General features: G+C 38.4%; 1 protein-coding gene across 4 annotated transcripts in view; it reads left to right on the forward strand.

Moving 5' to 3' along the window:
* Nucleotides 1–19,746, forward strand: part of LOC140767560 (plant cysteine oxidase 3) — a 37,055-nt gene extending 17,309 nt beyond the window's left edge. Inside the window, exons 4-7 of one of the 4 annotated variants that reach the window (XR_012105588.1) lie at nucleotides 3,039–3,239; nucleotides 6,490–6,608; nucleotides 6,701–6,971; nucleotides 19,594–19,746. Coding sequence is in view for 3 of the 4 variants with exons in the window: in XM_073107520.1 (XP_072963621.1) it covers nucleotides 3,039–3,239; nucleotides 6,490–6,608; nucleotides 6,701–6,739 (359 nt within the window). In the remaining variant the exon portion in view is untranslated. Of the gene's footprint in view, nucleotides 1–3,038; nucleotides 3,240–6,489; nucleotides 6,609–6,700; nucleotides 7,094–19,593 lie in introns of those variants that run through there. The other 3 variants (XM_073107520.1, XM_073107521.1, XM_073107522.1) reach the window with 3 other exon arrangements.
* The last annotated feature ends 3,680 nt before the right edge of the window (nucleotides 19,747–23,426 follow it).

Below are 23,426 nucleotides of genomic sequence, written 5' to 3' on the forward strand. Positions count from 1 at the left end.
CGAAATAAAAAGTATCATGTGATATTGTCAATATGTATCATTTTTTTCAAGCAATCGATCTCAATCCCGAAACTAATATTTAGAACCTTGCTTACGATTGTTCTCTAACCCTATCAGAGTCACTTAAATATATCATAGACTGATCAAGAATAAGTCTTTTTCTTAGACTTCAAGGTAGATTTGAGCACTATAGGGAGATGCACAAAGAATGTGTAGTCCCAAACTGTTCTTGATGTCCTACCTATTCATAACCACTGTTTCGCTAAAAGCACGAAGATTACTATTTCACAAAGTCTAATATTGCACGATAATATAACACGAAAAATAATAATGCACAAAGTAGAATATTGTATGAAGACAATATAATGGCATAATAGCATGAAATATGTGAACTACGAGATGAATAACGTGATTGAATGAACTCACCTAAGGTCCATGTGGGATAGCTCAAATCACTTATCCATATATGAGGAAAATTTGACACATTTAATTAGAAACAAATTTATATCTAATTTAGCAATAAATAGAATTTATACAATTGAAACAAATACAATTGGACCAAAGTGAAGCCTAATCATTTCGTTAGCATGGGTTAGGCCAAGGCCCAAACTGAAACCAAATCAAACTTGTTGGGCCTTTCAGGTGCAACCAATTTGCTCATCCCAACCCGAATCTAGCTAGTGTGGGGATGACCTCTTAACTCTCTCTCGATGCAGAGGTGACTAATACAACCACCTCGCTCTAGTGGCTGAAAGACAATGAAGGACCCCACTACAAGATAGAGGGAGGTTAAGGGAAAGAAAAGGAAATGAGTGACTTGCTGGTCAAAGCAACCCACGACTCCATGACCGGCGTTCATTGAGCTCACTACATCAATAATCTAGACCACGAGGGCTCTTGTACAAGGCAACAATGGCACGAGACTAGTGACTCAAATCTTCTTAAACCGGTGTAGAGTCGACGCAAAATCATCAGCCATCGAATCACTTCGATGAATCCTAAAGAGTAAAGGCGAGGGAAACTACGAAATACTTTATTAAATTCAAATTAAATATGAGAGGTGGAAAATGATTCATAGATTAGTCATGGGGTAGTCTTTGATTGCTTTGAGGACGCTCTGATGGCCGAGTGAGGGGGAGGAAGAAGAATAGAGTGAGAGAGGAAGGTGATTGTGGCATGGCGAATAAGAGGACAGCTAGGAGGATTTTAAAGGGGAAGAGTTTAGGTTTAACACTCTTTCACCTCAATGATATCACTGGGATATTGCGATCAGAACAGCTCTAAGAGAGAGAAGGAAGAGAAATAATGGCACATGTGTGCCAACTAATTTTTTTAATTTCTAGTTATACAGAGTAGATATTTAAATTTTTGAAATTTTAAGTTTAACATTTTGTAATCTTAATTTTTTTTTAATCTTAGATAAATATAGACTCAGACTTGGAAACTTTACTAATGCCAAACTATTTGCAGCAATTAATAGCATCACTCCGGGTAAGAAATAATATTCATAAGATAGCATGCATCTTTATGTCTAAATCTCTAAATTATAAGTCGTGCTAACTTGTTAATCATATTCTATGCAACTCAATAGTGGTCAATGTATGGTCAAGACGAAGTTCTTACTTTGATGTGAATAGCAAAGAGAAATTTAAGTCAAATTGTTTTATCAAAGTTAGTAAAACAAATTTTACAACTTTCTCACTAATCCATACAATGCCTCAAAATAGACTCACGATGGAGAAATTGGAGAAGTTAGTATTTTGTTATTAAAACATGTAGCTTATAGAAAGAAATTGGAGGGAACAAAAGATAACCCCATTGATCTAGATCATGTATCTGATGATGAAGATCAATGACGCCTTGGATCAATGAAATAAAGGATAAAATTCTTGATGAAGAAATAATCCATGGTTGGACGATATTCTACGACTACAAGAGACTAGAGCTAGGGCTAGGCTAAGCTATTCTATAGTTGGGAATACCAGTATGAGGTCAGATGATACGAGTATTTAGAAAAGGACCAGAAAAGAAAACCAAAACTCTGGTCTGAAACTTTGAAACAGACTAAAACTCTGAAAAGTTTTGTTTTTTCTATGGGCCTGAAACCAAAACTGAAACTGAAATTTGAAACCATATTTGGGCCTTAAGGAATCTTGTTCTCTTGCACTACACTGATGAATGGGACATGATACAATGTAGATTGATTTATAGTCATCAATCATGTAACTTGGCATAGGCTAGCAGTTATATCTTGTGTAATTTCTCTCTTCTCTGTATTCTTACTATTCGCAGAATTTTTTGATGCTAAAATGTGGAGAACAACATAATCAACGTTGTCTTCGTGGTCAAGTCACTTAGCCCCCTGCTTTGTTTTAGGTTATTTTTTTTCCTATTCTTTAAGAAACACTATATATTTGTAACGAAACGTCAAATTATTCTTACTCTAGATAAGAACACTATTCAAATAATTCCACACATAAGCCCAATTACAATTTTACCCTTGATTCGACTAAAATTCTTCTAAAACTACTCTCTCCTCTCTCTTACCAACAATGTATCTCATTCCAAAAACCAAAAGTTCCCTCTCAATTTTCCCAATCAATTTTCCCGATCAATTTTCCAACCTATCTTCTCTCTCCTACCACCCTCTTATCTTATTTCTTCCTCAAATATACATTGCCCACTTACAGTTATGCACAAGAAATGAGAACACTTTAATTTAAATTTATATATTAAATCAAGGGTATTTGAGTCATTGTTACGTCTTTTTTGTACTTTTACCTTAATTTTATGTCACATCAAAGATAACTATTATATCACTATTCTAACTTACAACCAAACATCAAATTGCCCCATTATAGGTCAGAGGTACAATATTAAGAGTAAGAAAGTACTCAAATTAGAATAACTGCTCTGTATGATATTGTTTCAAAAACTGAAAAATACATTAAAGTTATTACTATGTTTATTGCTGGATTCAAAAACTGAGGAATTCCTTAACAACACCAAATATGTAATTGAATTCTATGTTTATGCAGTGAGATTGGCTAAGTTACACATGGATACTGTCCTAACAGCACCATGCCCAACCACTATCTTGTACCCCAGTAGTGGGGGTAATTTACACTGCTTCACTGCAGTAACCCCATGTGCTGTACTTGATGTGCTTGCTCCACCTTATTCTGAAGAAGATGGCCGATGTTGTACCTATTATCATGACTATCCATACTCCAGCTTCTGTAAGTAACTTTTTCATACTAATCTATTGCTGTGTTCAATAAGATCCTTCTTTTTCTCAAATCAGTCTGAACTTAATGGTATTATCAGTTAGTACTAGCATTTGTATTGCTATTTTGATTCACTCAGATTAGAATATTGTGCTTTAATTTGTACAATCCATGTCATTAAGCGTCATTTATGTGTATCGGAGTTTGCATTATGTGCTTTGTGTGCATGCTTTGTTTTTTAGAAAATCCTAGATGTAGAAGTACATGTTTGAATATCAAATGTAAAGACCAATCAGCCTAAGCTTTTAGAGTAGTTAGTGAGTTAATATGGTACTAGAGTAGGTCTTGATATAAAATCCTTATAGATCTACTTTGTCAATTGAATGAAGAAAAAACTTTCACCTATTTATGCTATTTCTTAGCTTATAAAAATGTTTTAATCTCATAAATAAGGGGAGTGAGTGTTAGAATGTAAAAGATACAAACTAATCTTTAATAACTTGAGCTTTTAAAATAATTAATGAGTTAAACCAGGGATAGTCGTGCCGATACAACACACGACTGTCATGACAAAGAACTAAGAGAGAGAGAGAGAGAGAGAGAGAGAGAGAGAGAGAGAGGCTTGTTTTGGGATCCTTCACCATCATCTATGGCCACCGATTCCTAGACCCAGGGTTACAAAAAATAGGTGTGGACCGGTGAGAAGAGAGGAAGACAATAGGGTGATGTGTTAGTTTATTGGACACTATTTTTAATAATTATGGATGAGAATCCTATTATAATGTTAAAGTATTCTGACTTATCATAAATGATCCTATTTTAAGTGATGCGGATCCTTTAAGTGAATGGATTCTAACTTATCTTAAGGATCCTCTTTTATCAGAATCCAACTTTTAAGTGATTCAAATCATATTTCTCCATTGTTTATCTTCATCCGATTAATAAACACAAAAAAATCCTAACTGTGGCCATTTCATCTTCTTCAGTTTCTCCACACGGCTACGGGAGTCTTCCTTGGCTCTAGATCTCCTTAGGCTTCAACACACATCAACGAAATCCCTTTGCCAGAAGTTTTGGGGTTGCCGTCGGCATTCCCCATGCTTGATGCCGACCTAGTATCGGTATGGCCTGTGTTGACTGACACAACCATCATTGAGTTAAACAATACAAAATAACATAAGAACTCGACATCTTTCGCATGTCAATTGCTAATGAAGATAAAATTTCAACTAGAAGTTGAAACTATGTCATGATGACAGCCACTAAGGATATTTTCTTCATTGAATTTCATTTTTTGTTGACTTGTTCATTTGAATTTTGTAAAACTTCAATAGTTGCACCAGACCTTTCCTTTAGCCAGCGATAAATCCTAAGATTCCTGTGTTTCATGTATGGTCATAAACTCTGGATTTGCAGCTCTTAAACTGATGACCAATATTACTTAGAGTGTTTGACTTTGCTCCATGCTCCTAATGATTTCACGGGGTAAAGCACGTCTATTCTTGGTGGGAAAGAAGCTAAACCTTGGGGATAGTAGCCAAGGGATTTTGAAAATGAAAGTTTCTTGTGGAAATAGAGCGAGAGAAGTTCATTGGCTATATTTTATTAGGTAGAGGCTCAAATTTAGAAAAAGCAAGTCCTAATTGGTGCAAGTGATGCAGCACTCAGGAAACATGGAGAGATTGTGGATCTTTGATAAGGAAATATCTTTAGGGGAGGAGAAGGTAAATAAGGGACATGAGCTTATAGGAAGAAGCCACGCCAGAAGTTTTATTAAGATGTGCATTAATATTGGAAGCTACTACATTTATAAAGAGAAGGAAAAGTAAGTAGTGTTAGCATGTTATCAGAAGATCATTGTTACATAGAAGAACTGATAGGAAATAGGGAGGGGAAATGCAATAATGACCACTAAAGACCTGCTTCAGGTGGAGGGTTTTGGGTGAGGGGTACAAAATGGGGAAGGGATGATTTGGGGTGGTTTCTAAACTTCAGATTGATTAGGTTGCCAGTGGTATCATATGGTATCCTATCAATGAAGGAGGATAGTACGTTATGCCTAACGGAACTTGACAAGTTGGGAGCGATAAGCTGTATGGATGGGGTACAAAATAGGGGTGGGACAATTTAGATGTGAAATCTGCGTCACAAAGGTGATGGAGGAAATCTGACTAGAGGAGGTGGGAATTGGACCTAAAAGGGAGTTCAAAAGTTGAATTTATAGTTGTGACTTTTGAGGTGAGATCTGTAAAATGGGCAAGATTAAGTAGCAACTCAATAGAAAGATGAATGCATAGTATGAATTCATTGAATCGCGATAATTAGTAAATACAATCTCAGGTCTATGTTTGGAATTAGGCTCAATCTTGTAACATGATAGAGTAGGTATAAGCGTGGTTTGAACTGTCAGCTGATACCGGTACATATTGGTATCAACCATCACTGATCTGTAGCCATGACTGAAACAAGGTTTTCCTTGGTTTCGGTCCAATATTGACCATGCCAGTTCATTATCAGCTGTAACAGCCAACATCAGCTATGTTCACTGATACATATCAGTCATTTGATTTTGGCCATATCGGTCGTAAATACAAAATATTCATTCTGTTTTAATGCAGATTTTGTGGATCACATCATAAGTTGGATCTAACCTAAATCTGACTCGGGATATCAATTATGATGTATTTAATGTCTGAGACACCATCTTTTACATTTTTTTTTCTTTCTTTCTTTCTCTTTTACCTTTTTCGTTGCTATTTTTTTCCTTTCTTCACACCACCCTTTTACCTTCTCTTTTAAAACCCCCTACAATCATCTCTATTGTGAAGGTAGTTGTTAACCACATTTGCAAGTGACTGACTTCCTGCCATCTCTGTTCCTAGGTGATGATATTAAGAGCATATATATTGAATTAAGTAGTTAACTAGCTAGTGAAATTTATGGTATTTCCATTGTAGTTGAAGTTGCAGCTCTTCTTAGAGGAAGTTGACAGTTTATTTACAACTCAGAAGATTATGACTTCCATCTTTCTGTCGCAATGATGAGGTGAAGATGTTTAGATTTGCATCATCTCTAAAACATAAATGTCTTCGGAATCCCTTTATAGTACTCGACTGTGTTGGAATTAGAAAATATGTAATCTGTACTTCTAAAGTTCATCTTAGAAGGCTAATTGAACATGAATACCATAATTACATTATCGAATATTGTTGAACATGAATTCATCATAGACCAGTAAATTACATGTTTTTCAAAATGATAGCAACAGAAAACAGATTGGAAGTTAATGAGCAGGAAGATGACTACGCATGGCTCGAAGCAATACGTGCACCACCTGATCTTTATATGCGTTCAGGCAGATATAGTGGCCCAACTGTACAGGTTTGGCTCTGCAAATTCATCTATTCGTATTAGTTGATGGACCTTGTTGTTCCTGACTCTTCATATGTTTGTTGGATGAGTTCCTAACGCAGGAAGAGTTCTGCTTTCCAGGATCATGCACAATAATCTAAAGAGTGCCTTTCATAGACATCAAGCTGCACGTACTCAAGGCACAGGGAAAACACAATTCAACTCGTTAATCCAGTCATGCTCACAGATGTCAAAGAACATACACAGTTTTCAGAAGGAAGAGTTATGCTGTTTTGCTTTCACAACATGAAGCTATTTGCAGAGAGAGCACATAAAAATGTAAAAGGGTAACCAGTTATATTGGTTCTTTGATCGCCGAATTTGTACTATCAGGTACAATGCTAAAAAGCTCACTATATACATGCAAACATGTATCATATATCAGCATTATCATCCTTTTTTCAAATTCTTTTGGACCCAAAGAAGGAAACTTTTGCTGCATGATGATATGCAAAAAGATTGAATTAACTAAGATTAGCGGACTGCTTCCTGAGCATCAAAAGGAAACAACTCTGCAGCTGCATAACCTTCTGACTACGAGCAGTACTCAGGAGTCAGGTCATCAAACAAGTTAATTCTCACTTTGGTTCTTGGTTTAGATCCAAATGCATGCAATTAAATTATTTCAATTTGGTTGTTAGAGTCAAGACTTCTCTACTTGATGGGAAGTTCACCAGTTTGCAGTATGCAAACTCTGACCTAACTAACCGCTACGCAGAACTAATATGAACTGAATCTAGTTTAACCCATTTGTACTTGGAGCAAATTCTGTGCTAGAATCAATGACTATCTGCACTTTCCAGTGCTTGTCTCAGTGCAATGGGTCCAATCAATTATTGGGTGCCTCGATTACTTCTGAAATAAGTGTGGAATAGATATAACAATTCTAATTTTTAATATCAGAAAAAGAGACTTAATACTAGCATAAGCTATTATAATATTTAGTTCAATACTAGTATAAAGAGTAATAATTATATTGATATGATATAAAGTTGATATTAAAATATTGAAGAATAATAAAATTATATTGGGAATCAATAATGTTTATAAATCAAATGACAAAAATATCTTTGAGCATAAGTTAAAATAGTAGTAGTAGTAGATAGTATTTTTTTAAATAATATTTTTTGTTATAAATACGTACTTAAAATGCTTTATATATTTGCATTAAGAATAAATGCAGACCTATAAATGCATAGGAGTATGTGATAGTACGTAGCAGTGCGTGATAGTGCATAGCAATGGGTGATAGTGCATGGTAGTTGTAACAGCGCGTGACAATGCATTAGTTATATAGTGGTAACAAAGTACATGGAAATACATAGCAATACATTGTTGTGCATGGCAATGTAGGGATTAGTACATGACAGCATGAATATTTATGTGATATGATTGTAAAACCAAAATAATATTTAGCAAAAAAGTTTAACAAAATTAGAATATATCATAACTCCCCAGATACTTATAATAATAGAGTAAAAATAAAAATAAATATCATCAACTATCCTCCTGGTCCATAAAAACGAAGGTGTGATGATTTCTTTTTCCTATAAACAATAACTCCTCATGTAGATGGCTCTTTCGTTAGCCTGGGGACCTCTATCTCAAGAGCCTTTATCTCTCGATGTTTGTCAATCTCAGAAGAGACCTCCAATCCCTCATGTACTGGTCTAGAAGACTCCTCTCGTCCTCTTCCTCTATGTCCCCGTTCCTACCCTCGTCTGCCATGTTTTATCCCTTGTGCAGATGGCTCTTGCGTTAGCTGCGATGTGGAGACCTCAATGTCAGGAGCTGCAGCATCCTCATGAGCTCGAGCTGCGTAATCCTCATGAGCTGGAGCTACAAAGTCCTTATGAGCTAGAGCTGCATCGCCCTTGTGTGCTAGATGTGCAATCAATCTTATTTAATGTTGTCACATATAAAGGAGAAATAAGTTGTCGGGTGATCGTTCTATATCACTCCATACAGGGGTTAGCAAATCCAATTAGTCCACTATGTGGGGCCTCATTCGCTATTGTATCTATCCATTGCTCGCACATACGAATGTATGTTGCATGATGCGTCTACCAGTGATAACTGCTCTTTCCATGCTTATCGACCTCATGAAGTGCATCCTCTGTATTACATACTATTGGGATCTGATGTATGCGACCAAAGTATTGCATAACACGATAAAAAAAATGTGACTCCACCACATCAAAGCATATGAGGGGAGCTCTAGTCCTCCATATGTGACTATCTGATGTATGTATGGCAGGTAAAGGAGCCATGACATCCTCAGTATATAGCTCCCATATCATTTGTATTATAATAGAATAATTAGTGAAAAAATAAAAGACGTTTACTTTCTATTATTAACTATCAACTACCTGATCATCTCTCTGTTGATCTAATTGATCTCTGTAGTATTGCAACATATGTGGAGTCGGATTATGCTGAAAAGTCACGCGGCACCGCCATTTGTACCAAGTGATCTATAAGTAGAGGTGGTACTACAAGTAGCTAGTCATGCTGCTCAATATGATAACCAACTGCTTCGATAGTAGGTGGGAGCCTATCTAGTCGTCCAACATGTAGGTGTGTATATATATATATATATATTATCTCATAAATATAAGGAAAATTTGTATATAACACTCTGTCTTTTAGCTAAATTTACATTTACATTTACATCCTATATTTTCACTATCTACAAATCGAGCCTTATGATTTAGGGAATATGCGCAGAAAATACCCCGAGTTAGGTTTTAACTAACACCGTGAGAATATTCTATTAATTAAATATATTTTATTTCTAAAATAATTTAAATGCCTAAAATGCCCTTAGGTTAACTTGTGGGACGAGAACGCGGCCACGACCCTTGCTTGCGTCCTCGTTGGGAGATTCGATGTCGTCGACGAGGGATCTAGAGTTCTCGAGAGCTGACCCCGAGGGCACGACCACGAGGGGCAAGGGCCGCATGCCGATCTGCCACCCTAGCCTTTTAGCCTACTCTAGTGGCGAGGAGGTGGGCATTGGCAACGAGCTCTTCCCTATTCACTGCAGTTTTTGCTAGCACCATCCCTTGGAGAGCATGGAGATGCCCCTTATCATCACAGAAATAGTCTGTGCAATTGCGGCCAAGGGAGAGTAGTCAGTGGAGCCTCCAATCCAGATAGTGTAGCCGAGTGGTGGAGTTGTCAATCCGAGCGGCGTAGTCGAGGAGATATTGTGCTCGACGGGGAACTTGCGCTCGAGCCAAACCCCAGTGTCCAACATGCCGATCACCACATCCCTTCTTGCCATCACGTCGCAAATGCCGGATCTTGGCGAGGGAGATGGGGATGATAAGGAGGGAGAAAGGAGGAGGGAATGAGGGAGGAGAGAATGAGATTGGAGGTGGGAGGAAGGAGTGTTAGGTGGGGATGATGAGAAGGGAGGAGGGAGGAGGGAGGAAGGAGGAGGGAGAAGGATTGGGTTTATATCAAATGGTGGAGAAGGGTTGGGTTAGGTTTTTGTAATCTTCTTAATATAGTTAATTCAACCTAAGAGTTTGGTTAACTTTAGCTAACAGATCTAACGGTAGGGTGTAATCTGCACATATTCGCTAAATCATAGAGCTCAATTTATAAATAGTATAAATGTAGGGTATAAATGCAAATTTTGTTAAAAGTTAGGGTGCTATATGCAAATTTCTCTAAATATAAATAGAATAGACAAAACAAATAGAAGTAGATTATACCTATCACAAGACAAGGGGGCAGTTATCTCTAATGCACCGAGTAGGGAAGCTCAGCAGAACTCTCGATAAAGTATTGCTAGTGCTGCATTGCCCTACCAGCTAATGGTGCTAGTGTACTGCAAGTTCCGTAGTAAAGGTAAATAAATCAATTAGACCGTAGCTCCTGACTTATCTAAGGGTGGCAATCGGGTTGGGTCAACTTTACCTTGACACAAACACGACTCATTTTGTAAACGGGTTGCATTTGGTAAACACGAACATGACCTGATTAATAAACGGGTAACACGACCCGACCCACCTAACCCGTTTAATAAACGTGTCGGGTTAACACGATAGGCTAACATGACCTGTCTAACCCGTATACTTAAAAGGTCGTGTCAACACCAATACGTTAATATGACTCGTCTAATCCTTTTAATATAAATCTTATATAAAATTTAATATTTCCTAATTTATCCTATATAAATAGTCTATTATACATACAAAATAGCTTATTACCAACTCAAAACTCAATACATAATTAAAATTACAATCCTAATACATATATGTTCATCTCCTCAGGCCAAACATGTGTCACATGTCCCACCGAAGTATTAATCCATTTCCTCTACTTGCTCTTCTTCCTAAATTTCAAAATAAATAAATAAATAAAACACTCACCCAATTTTTAGGAGACGACGACCATGGCGTTCCTCCATCGCCTCTCTTCTTCTTCCACCTCCTCCATCCACTTCCTCTCTGTCACTCCTCGTGGCTTCTCCTTCGCCTCTAGCAACAAAACCCTAATAACCGAGACAAGCATCCCCTTCACCGGCAACCGAATTGCCCCCCTCCTGCTTCATCGACACAACCTCCTCCAAGCTCCTCTTCTTCTAAACCATGTCCACCATGTGTCGCATGGAGATCGCAGCCAACTCCGTATACAAGGCGAAGCTCATCAGTGGCTTCTACCACATCTATGATGGCCAGAAGGCCATTGAAATCGGCATGGAGGTCGCTATCACTAAATCCGATACCATCATCACCCCTTACCATGATCACTGCATCTACCTCAGCCTTGGCGGTGATCTCATATCCGTCTTCGCCGAGTTCATGGGCCGCCGCAAAGGGTGCTCCAGAGAAAAGGGCGGCTCGCGGTAGGCGGCGAGAGAGAGAGGAAAGAGAGGAGGCACGGCGAAATGTTTTCCCTTTTTGGTGAGATGAGGCGGCTGCGGCTAGACTGCTGGAGAGTGGAGAGTGGAGAGAATGAGAGGGTTTAGACTTTAGTTAGCTTATATATACATGGGTTGGCTGGTTAGCGAGTTGGCGGGTTGACTCGACCTGACCCGACCCATATACTTAAATGGGTCACCTATATAAACCCAAACACGACCCAATTGTTAAATGGGTTAGGCAGGTTGATCCATTTACTACCTGAATTTGATTATACTAAACCCAAACCTAATTAAGAGTCAGATTATTGTGTCAAGTTATCGGGTCGGGTTAAGATTTGCTACGCCTAGACTTGTCAGCCAAAATGCAACCACCCAAAAGTGATAAAATATAAGCCCGAGCATATCTCTGTACAATTTTATCATTAGCATCTACAGGTAGCGTCGCAAATATGTCAGGCAACCACTATATCCAGATCGATGAACCTCACATAGAAATCTAAGGTGGCGTAACTCCTAAAAGCTCTAAACACAACTCTAACTATCTATAATCTATGCTACCAGTGACAACTAGACCATGGACATGCAAACCCATAAGTATCACTGTATCGCAAAGTCATTGTGGCCTCCCTAACTGCAAGATAAAATGTGTCTCTTACCGCCAATGCTCAACAAGAGCTATAATCAGTGCCTAGTCAACAATAATCTCTGCTAAGAAGATGAAGAACTCATGAATGTGGCATCCACTGTATCAAAGTTCATGTAAAACAATATCGACAAGTGAGGCTATTCGGATCTTACAATTTATAAAAACAAAAATTAAGTCATATGAACCATTAGAGGCATGTGATACACCTTGTTAGAATCTTTTCTTACTGCATTAGTTATTTATTTTTATTAAAATAAAATTCATGTAGGTCGTGTTCAAACGCGAAAGGGGTCGCGTTTGAACGCCCTTACGAATGCCTATATTAGGTTTGCAAATACAGAGGATGCGAAATGCGCGTTCGAACGTAGTCGGCCGTGTTCAAACGCCTACATTGCATTCGCACATATAGAGAACGTCTTTTGTGCGTTCGAACGCGATCGGGCACGTTTGAACTCGATCGGCGGGATTGCACTAGGATTAGGGTTAATTATTGTTATTAGGATTTGTTGGCTAGCCTCTGTAAAGGTGTGGATGGCAGCCAAATTCATCATGCCATTGGATTATTGATTTCTTGCCTCCTATCTTCTCTCTATTCTCTCTCCCTCCTCCTTCTTCACCATCCTTCCACCTCTACAGTTAGCAAGGTCTCTCCTAACTTCTAATCTCCCTCGTCTGTCGAGTCCTCCCTCTTCTTTGGAATCTCGACCACTTCTTAACCACATCCACCATTCACCTTCATCTTCATACCCATCCATAATCCTAACATCCACTCCACCTATCACCACCATCATTACCGGCGTTCTTTCGTATTTTCGTCCTAGTTGTAGTTCGAATCTGTGAAAGGCGTAAATACAAAAATTGTAGATCAGGGAGTTAAGAATCTAATCCACTTAGTTTCGTAATTTTCTGACTACGGAAGAATATTTGATGAATAGTTTTCCTTAGTTGCGTGGACTACTTCCTGTAATAAATTTAGATCTTAAGGGAATCGTTCCGTGACCTATCATTGGTATCAGAGCCTATGTTTTGGTACCATAGACTCTATCATTTGGTATCAGAGCCAGGTGAACCTCAGATCTCCATTAATGGTGGAAACAAGAAAGATGACATGCACAAAGGTTCAGTTGAAGATTGTCACTTTGAGGATGAGGTTGATCCCTTTGTAGATGGTGATGGACGTGCTCGAGGATTTAGAGAACAAGATCAACATGCACAAAGGTTCAGACTTGAACCAAAGATTTTTTGGGAACCCGATAATGCTATTTAAGGGAGAACCGCACGCTTGGACTTCTCAAAATTCTAAGGTACTTATCCAACGGATTGGGTGTTTCAAGTTGAACAATACTTTGATTATCAAGGGACAGCGGAGGACGCAAAGGTCTAGATAGCAAGCTTTCACCTCCAAGGAACGGTATTGCACTGGTATAGATCGATTATTCGTGGTGGAGGATTTACCGGTTAGGCTGACTTTTGTAGGAGGATTACACATAGATTTGGGACAGCGGCATATAAAGATTTTGCTGCCACATTAAGCAAGATGGTTCAGAGGATGACTATATTAAAGTACCAAGCTGAATTTGAAAGAGTTAGTAGTCGTTATAAGCTACCTTGGCCCGAACCGATATTAATGAGCATATTTATTTTAGGGCTGCGGGATGAGATACAAACAGATGTGTTAGGCTCTAATACCAATTGATATGCTCTGATACCAATTTGATAGGCTCTGATACCAAATTGTTAAGCTCTGATACTAATTTGATAGGATCTGGAACCAAAAGATCAGCTACGGAATATTTCCTTAAGATCTCAATTTATTACAGAAAACAGTCCGCGCAACCGTGGGAAAATATTCTTCAGATATTCTTTGGTAGTCTTAAAATTATGAAACTAATTGGGTTGGATCCGTAACTTCCTGATCTACAACTTTCGTTACACCCTTTACAGATTCGAACTGCAGCAGGGACGGTGATAGTGGTGGTGACGGGTGGAGTGGATGTTAGGGTTATGAATGGTTATGGAGATGAGGGTGGATTGTGGAAGTGATTAAAGAAAGTAGACGAGGAGAACTCAAGATCCCAAAGAAGAGGGGTGAGGGAGATTAAAAGCGAGGAGAAACCTTGCTAATGGTAGATGTGTGGAAGGATGGTGAAGAGGGAGGAGGGAGAAGTCTAGAGAGAAGATAGGAGGCAAGAAATCAAGAATCCAATTCTATTATGAAGTTGGTTGCCATCCACATATTTATAGAGGCTAGCCAACAAGTCCTAAAATAATATGAAATCCTAATTCTAGAGGATTCCCGTCGATCGCGTTTGAATGCGCCCGATCGCATTCGAACGCACTCAAAAAGCCCCTTCTCTGGATTTGCAAACGCGACACAAGCGTTCACAAGGCGTTGACAAGCGTTCAAACGCGACTCTACCTGCGTTCGAGCGCGACCTACATGAATTTTATTTTAATGAAAATAAACACCTAATGCAATAAGAAAAGATCCTAACTAAGTGTATCAGCCCACCACGCTTTCCCTACCTTGCCCTCAAGGTGAAAAGTCAAGTAAACGCTCCAAGATATCTGTCTCCAACTCCCATGTTGCCTCATCAGATGGCTTGCCAAGCCACTCAACTAGAATCTCTATCTCCAATCTGGTACCATGTCGTCGTCGGCATCTAGCAAGTACTCGAACTAGCTCTACGATCTCTATCTCCTTCAATGGCTCCGGTAGAACCAATGCAACAATCTCATGATCTCCAATGCGCTCTCTCAACAATGAAATATGAAAGACATGGTGCATTCTCAACCCTCCGGTAACTCCAAATGATATGCAACAGGACCAATACGTTCCAACACCCAAAACGGACCAAAGTAGCGATTTGCTAACTTTTGGTTTCGCATCGGACGTAAGGTCAACTGTCGATACGGTTGCACCCTCACAATCACCCAATTGCCGATGCCGAACTCTTGCTCCCTTTGGCTATGATCATAAACTTGCTTCATGCAGTTTTGAGTATGTTTAAGATGAGCACGTAACCTCCTCAATGTGGCGTCTCTATCCATCAATGCTAAGTCCACTTTCGTCCTATCTACCGATGCCACTGGATCATAAGAGCGTAACGTCGGAGCTATGTGTCCATACACCACCTCAAATAGAGTCATGCCAATGCTGCTATGGTAGGCGGTGTTATAAGACCACTCCGCCCATGGTAAGAACTCCAACTATCGTCTGGCATCTCTCCAACAAAGTACCTCAAATACTGCTTAATGCCTCGATTAACCACCTTGGTTTGGCCGTCCGTCTGTAGATGCTAGGCCGAACTGAAATTTAATCGAGTCCCCTGCAATCTGAAAAACTCAGTCCAAAAGTCGCTCATAAATACATGATCACGATCCGAGACAATCATGCGTGGCATGCCATGTAATCGAGCAATATCTTTAACAAAAATTTCAGCCACCGTCTCAGCTGAAAGCGGATGTGATAATGCTAAAAAGTGTGCATATTTGCTCAATCTGTTAACCACCACAAAGATAATAGAATAACCACGTAACATCTCGGCTACCGTCTTTGAGATAACTTCTTTTTGCACATGTGGATACCGATATGGCCTCACGTTAGCCGGTGCAGCCCCGGGTACAATCTCTATATGATGGTCCGCCGCTCTCGTCGGTGGCAACTCTTGCGACTCCTTAAATAGTCCAAAAAAGTTAGCTAATAAATTAGACAATTCAATGGTAGTACGAGAACTCGTTTGAGGCTCATCTCTTGCTGGTCCTAACTGAAGAAGATAGGCCAAATCATATACACAAGGCAGTCCCACCAAAGGTTGCATCGCAGGAATCGGCAAAGACCAAACACCATCAAGCCGTACATCCTTGTTTCCTTGTTTATATTTCATCCACATGACCCGGAAATCAAATGTGACGAGTCCCAAACTTTGTAATCACTGAGCACCAAGGACAATGTCCGCTCCTCGCATCACCAACGGATAGAAATCCACAATGATGTCATGTCCTTGCACCCGTATACCGACTCGGTGACACAAGCTCTCTACCCTAAGCTTCGTGCCGTCTCGAATAGCGACGTCAATTCCCATGGTCGGTTCGGCATCCAAACCTAATCTCCTCACTAACCTCTCGTCTAGAAAGTTGTGTGTACTCCCCAAATCAATGAGGATGTGCACACAATGCTTTGTAACGAGTCTATTTACTCGTAACATCCTCCGCGCGGAAGTATCCGAATATGCATGCATCGATATTTCCGCTTGGATATCTTCCTCCATGCCCTCTACAACGGTCTCCACATAGACCTTCTCTGGACACTCTCCATCGTCAACTACCTCATCATCCTCCTCAGGACCACCGATAAGCATCACACTCCCGATCGGTTTAGAAGACTGATGACCAGGGGTGAAACGCTTATTACATCGGAAGTAAAGGCCCTTTGCTCTTCGCTCCTCCACCTGGGTAGGTGTGAGAGTTCGAACGGGGGGTCTAGTGCCTCTTCTAACATCGAAAGAAGGTCTCAAAGGTGGTCGTGATCTAGTACTCGCAGCCGCTATTTTTGAAACCATAGAATTTCCAATCGGCGTTCTAAGTGCAAACCACCCATCTCGGTTGCCCTAATTGTTTTTTGCTGCCATCCTTAAAGCCTTAAGCTTTTGTTCCATCCTCACGGCCTTCTCAAAGGCCTCCTCAAGAGTAGTAGGACATAGAGCACAAACATCTGCTTGTATCTCCTCTCGAAGCCTTGAAATAAATATACTCATCAACGTACGTTCGGGCCACAACGGCTCACAACGACTACTAGCTCTTTCAAACTCAGCTTAGTACTCCAATACGGTAGTCCTTTGAACCATCTTACTTAATATGGCAACAAATTTTTCATATGCCGCTGTTCCAAATCTGTGTGTAATCCTCCTACAAAAATTAGCCCATTCAATAAATCCACCACCACAAATAATTGATCTATACCAATGCAATGCCGTTGCTTGAAGGTGGAAGCTTGCCATTTGGACTTGAAATACCTAATTCGTTGACAATCAAAATATTGTTCAACTTGAAATACCTAATTCGTTGACAATCAAAATATTGTTCAACTTGAAATACCTAATTCGTTGGATTATCGCCTTGGAATTTTGGAAAGTCCAAGCGTGCAATTCTCCCCCGAATAGCGTTGTTAGGTTCGCGAAAGATCCTTGGTTCAGGTCTAAACGTTCGTGCATGTTGATCACCTTCTCTAAACCCTCGAGCACGTCCATCACCATCTTCATAGGGATCAACCTCATCCTCAAAGTGTCAATCCTCCTCATCGACGAAGCTCACCGATACCGCACGCCTCTCGGGTTCCACCACCGCCGGTCTTGGGTTTTGTAACGGAGGTAGGGGATGATGTGAAGGTATAGGTAGGAGGGGATCATTTACACTCATATGACGCACCTAGACCTGTGGGGTCCCACCGTTGGTCCTTTTTGAAACTTCATTCATTGTCGAGGAGATGACGAACCCAATCGATTCATGACATATTCCTTGAATTCATCGTGATCCTTTTGTATGTTATCAACTTTATGCAACAATATTTGAAACATGCCCCTAAGTTCATCCATATTCGAACTCATAAACGTTGGTTGACTCGGTCCTGCCATGGTCACTCCAAAGGAATCAGCCTCACGGTTAAGATCATCGTGCATTGAGTCCTCTCTTGTCGGTGTGCTCTCCATAGGTCTCCTTGTTGATGTCATCTTTCTTGTTTCAACCATTAATGGAGGTCTGAGGTTCGCTTGCTCTGATACCAAATTGATAAACTCTGATACCAAATGATAGGCTCTGATACCAAATTGATAGGCTCTGATACCAAATGATAGCGGGTTCTTGTACCAAAAGATCGACTACTATATAATTCCTTAAGATATGAATTTATTACAGGAAGTAGTCCGTGCAATCATGGAAAAATATTTGTCAGATATTCTTCGGTAGTTAGAAAATTACGAAACCAATTGGGTTGGATTCGTAACTTCTTGATCTACAACTTTTGTATTTAATCCCTTTACAGATTCAAACTATAGTAGGGACGAAAACATGGAATAACGTGGGTGATGGTGGTGGTGACGGGTGAAGTGGATGTTAGGGTTATGAATGGGTATGGAGATGAGGGTGGATTGTGAAATTGATTAAGGGAAGTAGATGAAGGGAACAAAGTGGTCGAGATCCCAAAGAAGAGGAGTGACTCAACAGATGAAGGAGATTAGAAGCAAAGAGAAACTTTGCCAATAGTAGAGGTGGAAGGATGGTGAAAAGGGAGGAGAGAGGAGTCTAGAGAGAAGATAGGGGGCAAAAAATCAAGAATCCAATAGCATAATGAAGTTGGCTGCTTTCCACATATTTATAGAGGCTAGCCAACAAGTCCTAAAATAATATGAAACCCTAATTCTAGAGGATTCCTGTCGATCGTGTTTGAATGCGCCCGATCGCATTCGAACGCACTCAAAAAGCTCCTTCTCTGGATTTGTGAACGCGACACAGGCGTTCGAATGTGGGCGTTCGAACTCGCCCGACCGCGTTCGAACGCACAATATGCGTTCTCTGTATTGACGAACCTGATGTAGGCATTTACAAGGGCATTCGAACGCGACTCCGTCTGCGTTCGAACGCGACCTACAGAAATTTTATTTTAATAAAATTAAACACCTAATGCAATAAAAAAAAATCCTAACTAAGTGTATCATTCGGACATATGCCATTTGCTAGGGCATATGTGGCGAGTTATCCTCACAAGGTTTCTAGCAGCTAGAAGGGTGCCCGGTTTGGATGGATGTTGATACCCTAGCGGATGGCAGGGTATGGTTATATTTGAGATACTCTTGTGGATGGTAGAGTATGCTTTGAGCCTTTGGACATGATGTTGAGACCGGGTACCGGGTGTTGACTACGCATAGTGGTATACCGAGATATCGGTGATGATTGTGATACAGAGAGTTTCATATGATTATTGAGTAATTATCATGATTTATATATCATCGCATTTGACATCATGACATAGTCGGCATGCATCATATGTGTTATATTTGAGAGTGATACGATGATAGTATGACATAGAGGTTTATTTATGCATTATCAAGAGTTTGTGTTGTTAATCAGTTATAACATGACATTTACTATAGATCTAGGATTATCGAGTGATACGATGATAGTATGGCATGGAGATTTATTTATTCATTATCGAGGATTATATATACTTTTATCAATTATGACATGTTATCTACTTTTCATTTATATATTATTGAGAATACATTCATATACTCATTCATGACATGATGCTCTCTTTCTGATTTATATTATCTAATACTTGATTTGCTCTCTATTTGGCTTGACTAATTTGAGGTAAAGTCTATTCACTAAGCCTTTAGCTCATTACTCTCTTTATTTTCTCCTTTCCAAAAACTCAGGTGAACGAGTGGAGCATGATATTCCATTAGAGGTCTTGCTAGTAGGTGAAGAATAGAGTGTGGCTAGTGTTATACGCTAGATGAGTTATATTATCTAATATATCAGTGGACATCCTCCAAAGTGTGTATTTATCCTTGTCTTATATTCTAGTAGGTGACTTTGTACTTGTAGAATTATATACATACCATCGTCGTGTATATGTAGTTGTGAAAAGCTCTTGATGATGTGTTGTGGCTTATGTGGGGCCCAAGTAGGGTTATTTATATGCTGTTGATAGTTAGAGTTGAGTTATTCTTAGTTTAGATGTTGTGGATAAAATTATGATGTTGATATAGGTTTATTTGATTGTTAGTAACTAACTAAATGGTCAGGTGCCACGCATGTGTCGTGTGGACTCGTGCCATGCATGTGTTTAGGGTTTGGTTGTTACACCTACAATGTTTAAATATATAAATTAAAGCTCCAAAGGACCAAAAACACACCTAAACATCTTCGTATTTAGGTTATCCAATCTAACTTTATCCTATTGAACCACTGTATTAAGATTCTTGTATTTCACTTCCATCATATATGAAAGCAATGGCTTACATGATTCTGATTAACTACCAAATAGATTTGCCATGACCTTTTGATTTGCTCTCCATACCTTTTGATATGAAATTCGATAATGATAAGTATGAATAATCTGTTGTTGCAGGAGACTAATTATTTTTATACTTGTATTTTTTTTTTCTCATAGAATCTGTAAATTCGCGAGCCACAAATTTGATATCTAATTGATGATGATTCACATTTATGAAAGGGTTGAGACAAGTATGAGGATTAATATATTTTTTTATTTTCCATATCCTATGGCTATTGTGAATATATGCTAACATTTCACATAAAAAATGGTAGGATTCGAATATTTAACCTTGTATGGGTAGTGTGAGGCAATTGCATGCTTTTTTAAATACATCTGCAACTCCTCTTTGCTTTTAAATAAAAGACCAACATGTGGCTCACCACTAATATTCTATGAAACAACGGATATACTTTGTACCTAGTTATTAACAATCATATGAGGTGTCTAATCTGTGTTACACCACTTTAGTGGAGGTTTAGATAAAAATGGCACAAAATGATCTTGATCAGTCTCTAGTTGCTGATCAATATCCTCATCAAATGTGGAAGCACAATCATCATTTGTTTTTGCACCACGCATAATATCTACTATATATGCGATATCAACTCTACAACTTCATTGACTTGGGCCTACATTATACTGATCTTTATAACTATTCAAATGTATTACCGGTTGAAATATTCTAGGGCTCACATTATTAAAATTTGACTTACTTGTACTTGCATAATATTATTCATGATAATTTAGATCAGTTGATGCTTTAGATATCACTAAGCTGACGTTGTTAAAACTTGGTTGACTTAGGTTTGCATAATATTGTTCACAAAAATTCAATTTACTGGTGGTTGAGATATCACTTATTCATTAGATTGTGTAAGCTAGGTAATGAATACCATCAAACCACCATGTACTATATTATTTGGCATATACTATAAATAATTTCAAGAAACCGTCACTTTGTTTAGGCAAATTAAGTTTTGCAGCCACACTTTCGTCATCAATAATCAACATAATCGAATTCATGACCAATGTTGCATATCCTGTAATGCAATTCCAAGTTCTATTCACCCCTATTTAGTTTAATAAGTGTCGATATTTTATCTAATTACTCCTCATATGTTGACCTTCTATCCACTCTAACAAGTCTTTTTATTCCACCATCATATTTAACACTATGGAGCCCCCTCGTAATTGAGCCACTCCAATAACAAGCGATAGACACAGATTTCGGAGTCTAATCTGTATAAAAAAATAATAAGAAAATCTGCCAAATATTTAATTGAAGCACTATGATGACTTCTTAAAATATCAGAATTTATTAAATAGATGAATTTGGCTTGGCATAACATATTGATAGTTAGAATTAGAATACATGGTCATATGAACAATCCCAAATATAAAATAATTGTTCTCTTTTTCTTATTTTCTTGGAATTTTTGGTGCTTTATGCTTATAATTGAAGAGAAGAGTCTCTTGGTATATGACAATAATGCCAAAAGTTATGCAAGTGAAAATGATGATTGTAAATGTAACCAATAAAAATTGTCTAAGCATTTGTTTACTAACTTTTCTGAAAGGGTTCTCAATATTTAAAATGTAAACTAGGTATGAATTCTCCATTCACCCACAATGGCCAAGATTGAGGAACATACAGTATAAAATTGAAGAACATATAGTATAAGATAAGTTCTAGCAATTGAAGAATCCTCTTCTTAGGTTAACATTTAATCATTAGTACCGGCGATAGATTTTTTTTTTTTTTTTTTTTTTTTTGAGACTAATTAGCAATTGAAGAATCTTCTTCTTAAGTTAACATTTAACCATGTTACACTATGAGAGAGCTTACACCAAGAGAGGGAAGGAAATGCCCCATGAGAAAGAGGGAAGGAAATGCCATACTGCTTGTTGGCAATCGATCGACAACCCACGGGACCATGAGATAAAGGGAGATGGCAGTGAGAGAGAGAGAGAGAGAGAGAGTGAGGTCAACACACATACAAAGATCTTACACTAAGAGAGAGGGAAGGAAATGCCGCATTGCTCGTCGACAACCCATGGGAACTGTTGAGGAAGAGCATCGCATCGCTCGCTTGGGTGTGATAGGAAAAAAGGGTTGGAAAAATGACTAAATGTCGTGAGTTGGTTTTTGTGTAAGTTAAATTGTTCTTTAAGAGAGCGATCTCAAGTGTGAGAGGAAGAAAGGGTTGGGAAAACGACTAGGTGTCATGGGTTGATTTTTGTATAAGTTAAAATGTTTTCTGGGAAAGAGATTAATCAATTTTTTCGAAAGCGATTTAGTTGGCTGCAAAATAAGACTGTGGGACTTAGTTGATTAATCGCTTTCTCATACAACAATTTATGAATCATTTTCCCATAGAGCGATTTATTAATCGCTTTCACCAATACTTAGAGATGGGACTTAGAAAATGATTAGAGAAATAATAGTCATTGTCCGAAAAAGCAATTTCCCTATAGTACTAGTTTGTGGTTAAATGTTTTTACTGTAGCGGTATTGTGGTAAAAAAAAAAAACTCCGATAATTGCGCCCGTGGCTTCTTTCTGTTAGAGTTCCGGCGAGCCACATTGGAAGGACTTCGATCATCTTTCTTCCATGCAAGATATTCAGGGTTGACCATTTTGTGCCTCAGCGCCGGAGCTGTCAACCACAGAAAGGCATAACTATCTTGGTTTGCTTATGCTTTTAATTTTATTTATTCTATTGAATATTTTCGCTTCCAAATGCAAAGGCACCTTTGGAAAAACGATTGGATATTAGTTAATTCATATTCGAATTTATTTTTTTAATCTAGATTAAAAAATTAGACGAATAATACAATTTAAAACCTGCATAAAATGAATACAAATATTAACTGAATTTTAAACGAATACGAACCGGATTTTACACGAATTTGAATACAAACTAAATCTGAAATAGATTTAAATACAAATTAAAAACAAATAAAATGAAAATTTTAGAAAGATTTGAAAAATAAATAAATTTAACTATATATAAATTTTGAGGATTATAAGAACGAGAAAGTTTGAGGATATGCAATATACTAATAAATTTATTTGTTACGTAATTACTAATGAACAAAAATTTGAATAATCCATACTCAGTAATAGACAATCTATATTTATCGTATCACTTTGCCCCCAAATTTGAGACTTGGCCTCACACCGAAGGACAGGAGAAATGACATCTTG

Source organism: Typha angustifolia, chromosome 9 (genome assembly GCF_048772165.1).
Source record: "Typha angustifolia cultivar Huaian chromosome 9, ASM4877216v1, whole genome shotgun sequence".
Taxonomy (NCBI): domain Eukaryota; kingdom Viridiplantae; phylum Streptophyta; class Magnoliopsida; order Poales; family Typhaceae; genus Typha; species Typha angustifolia.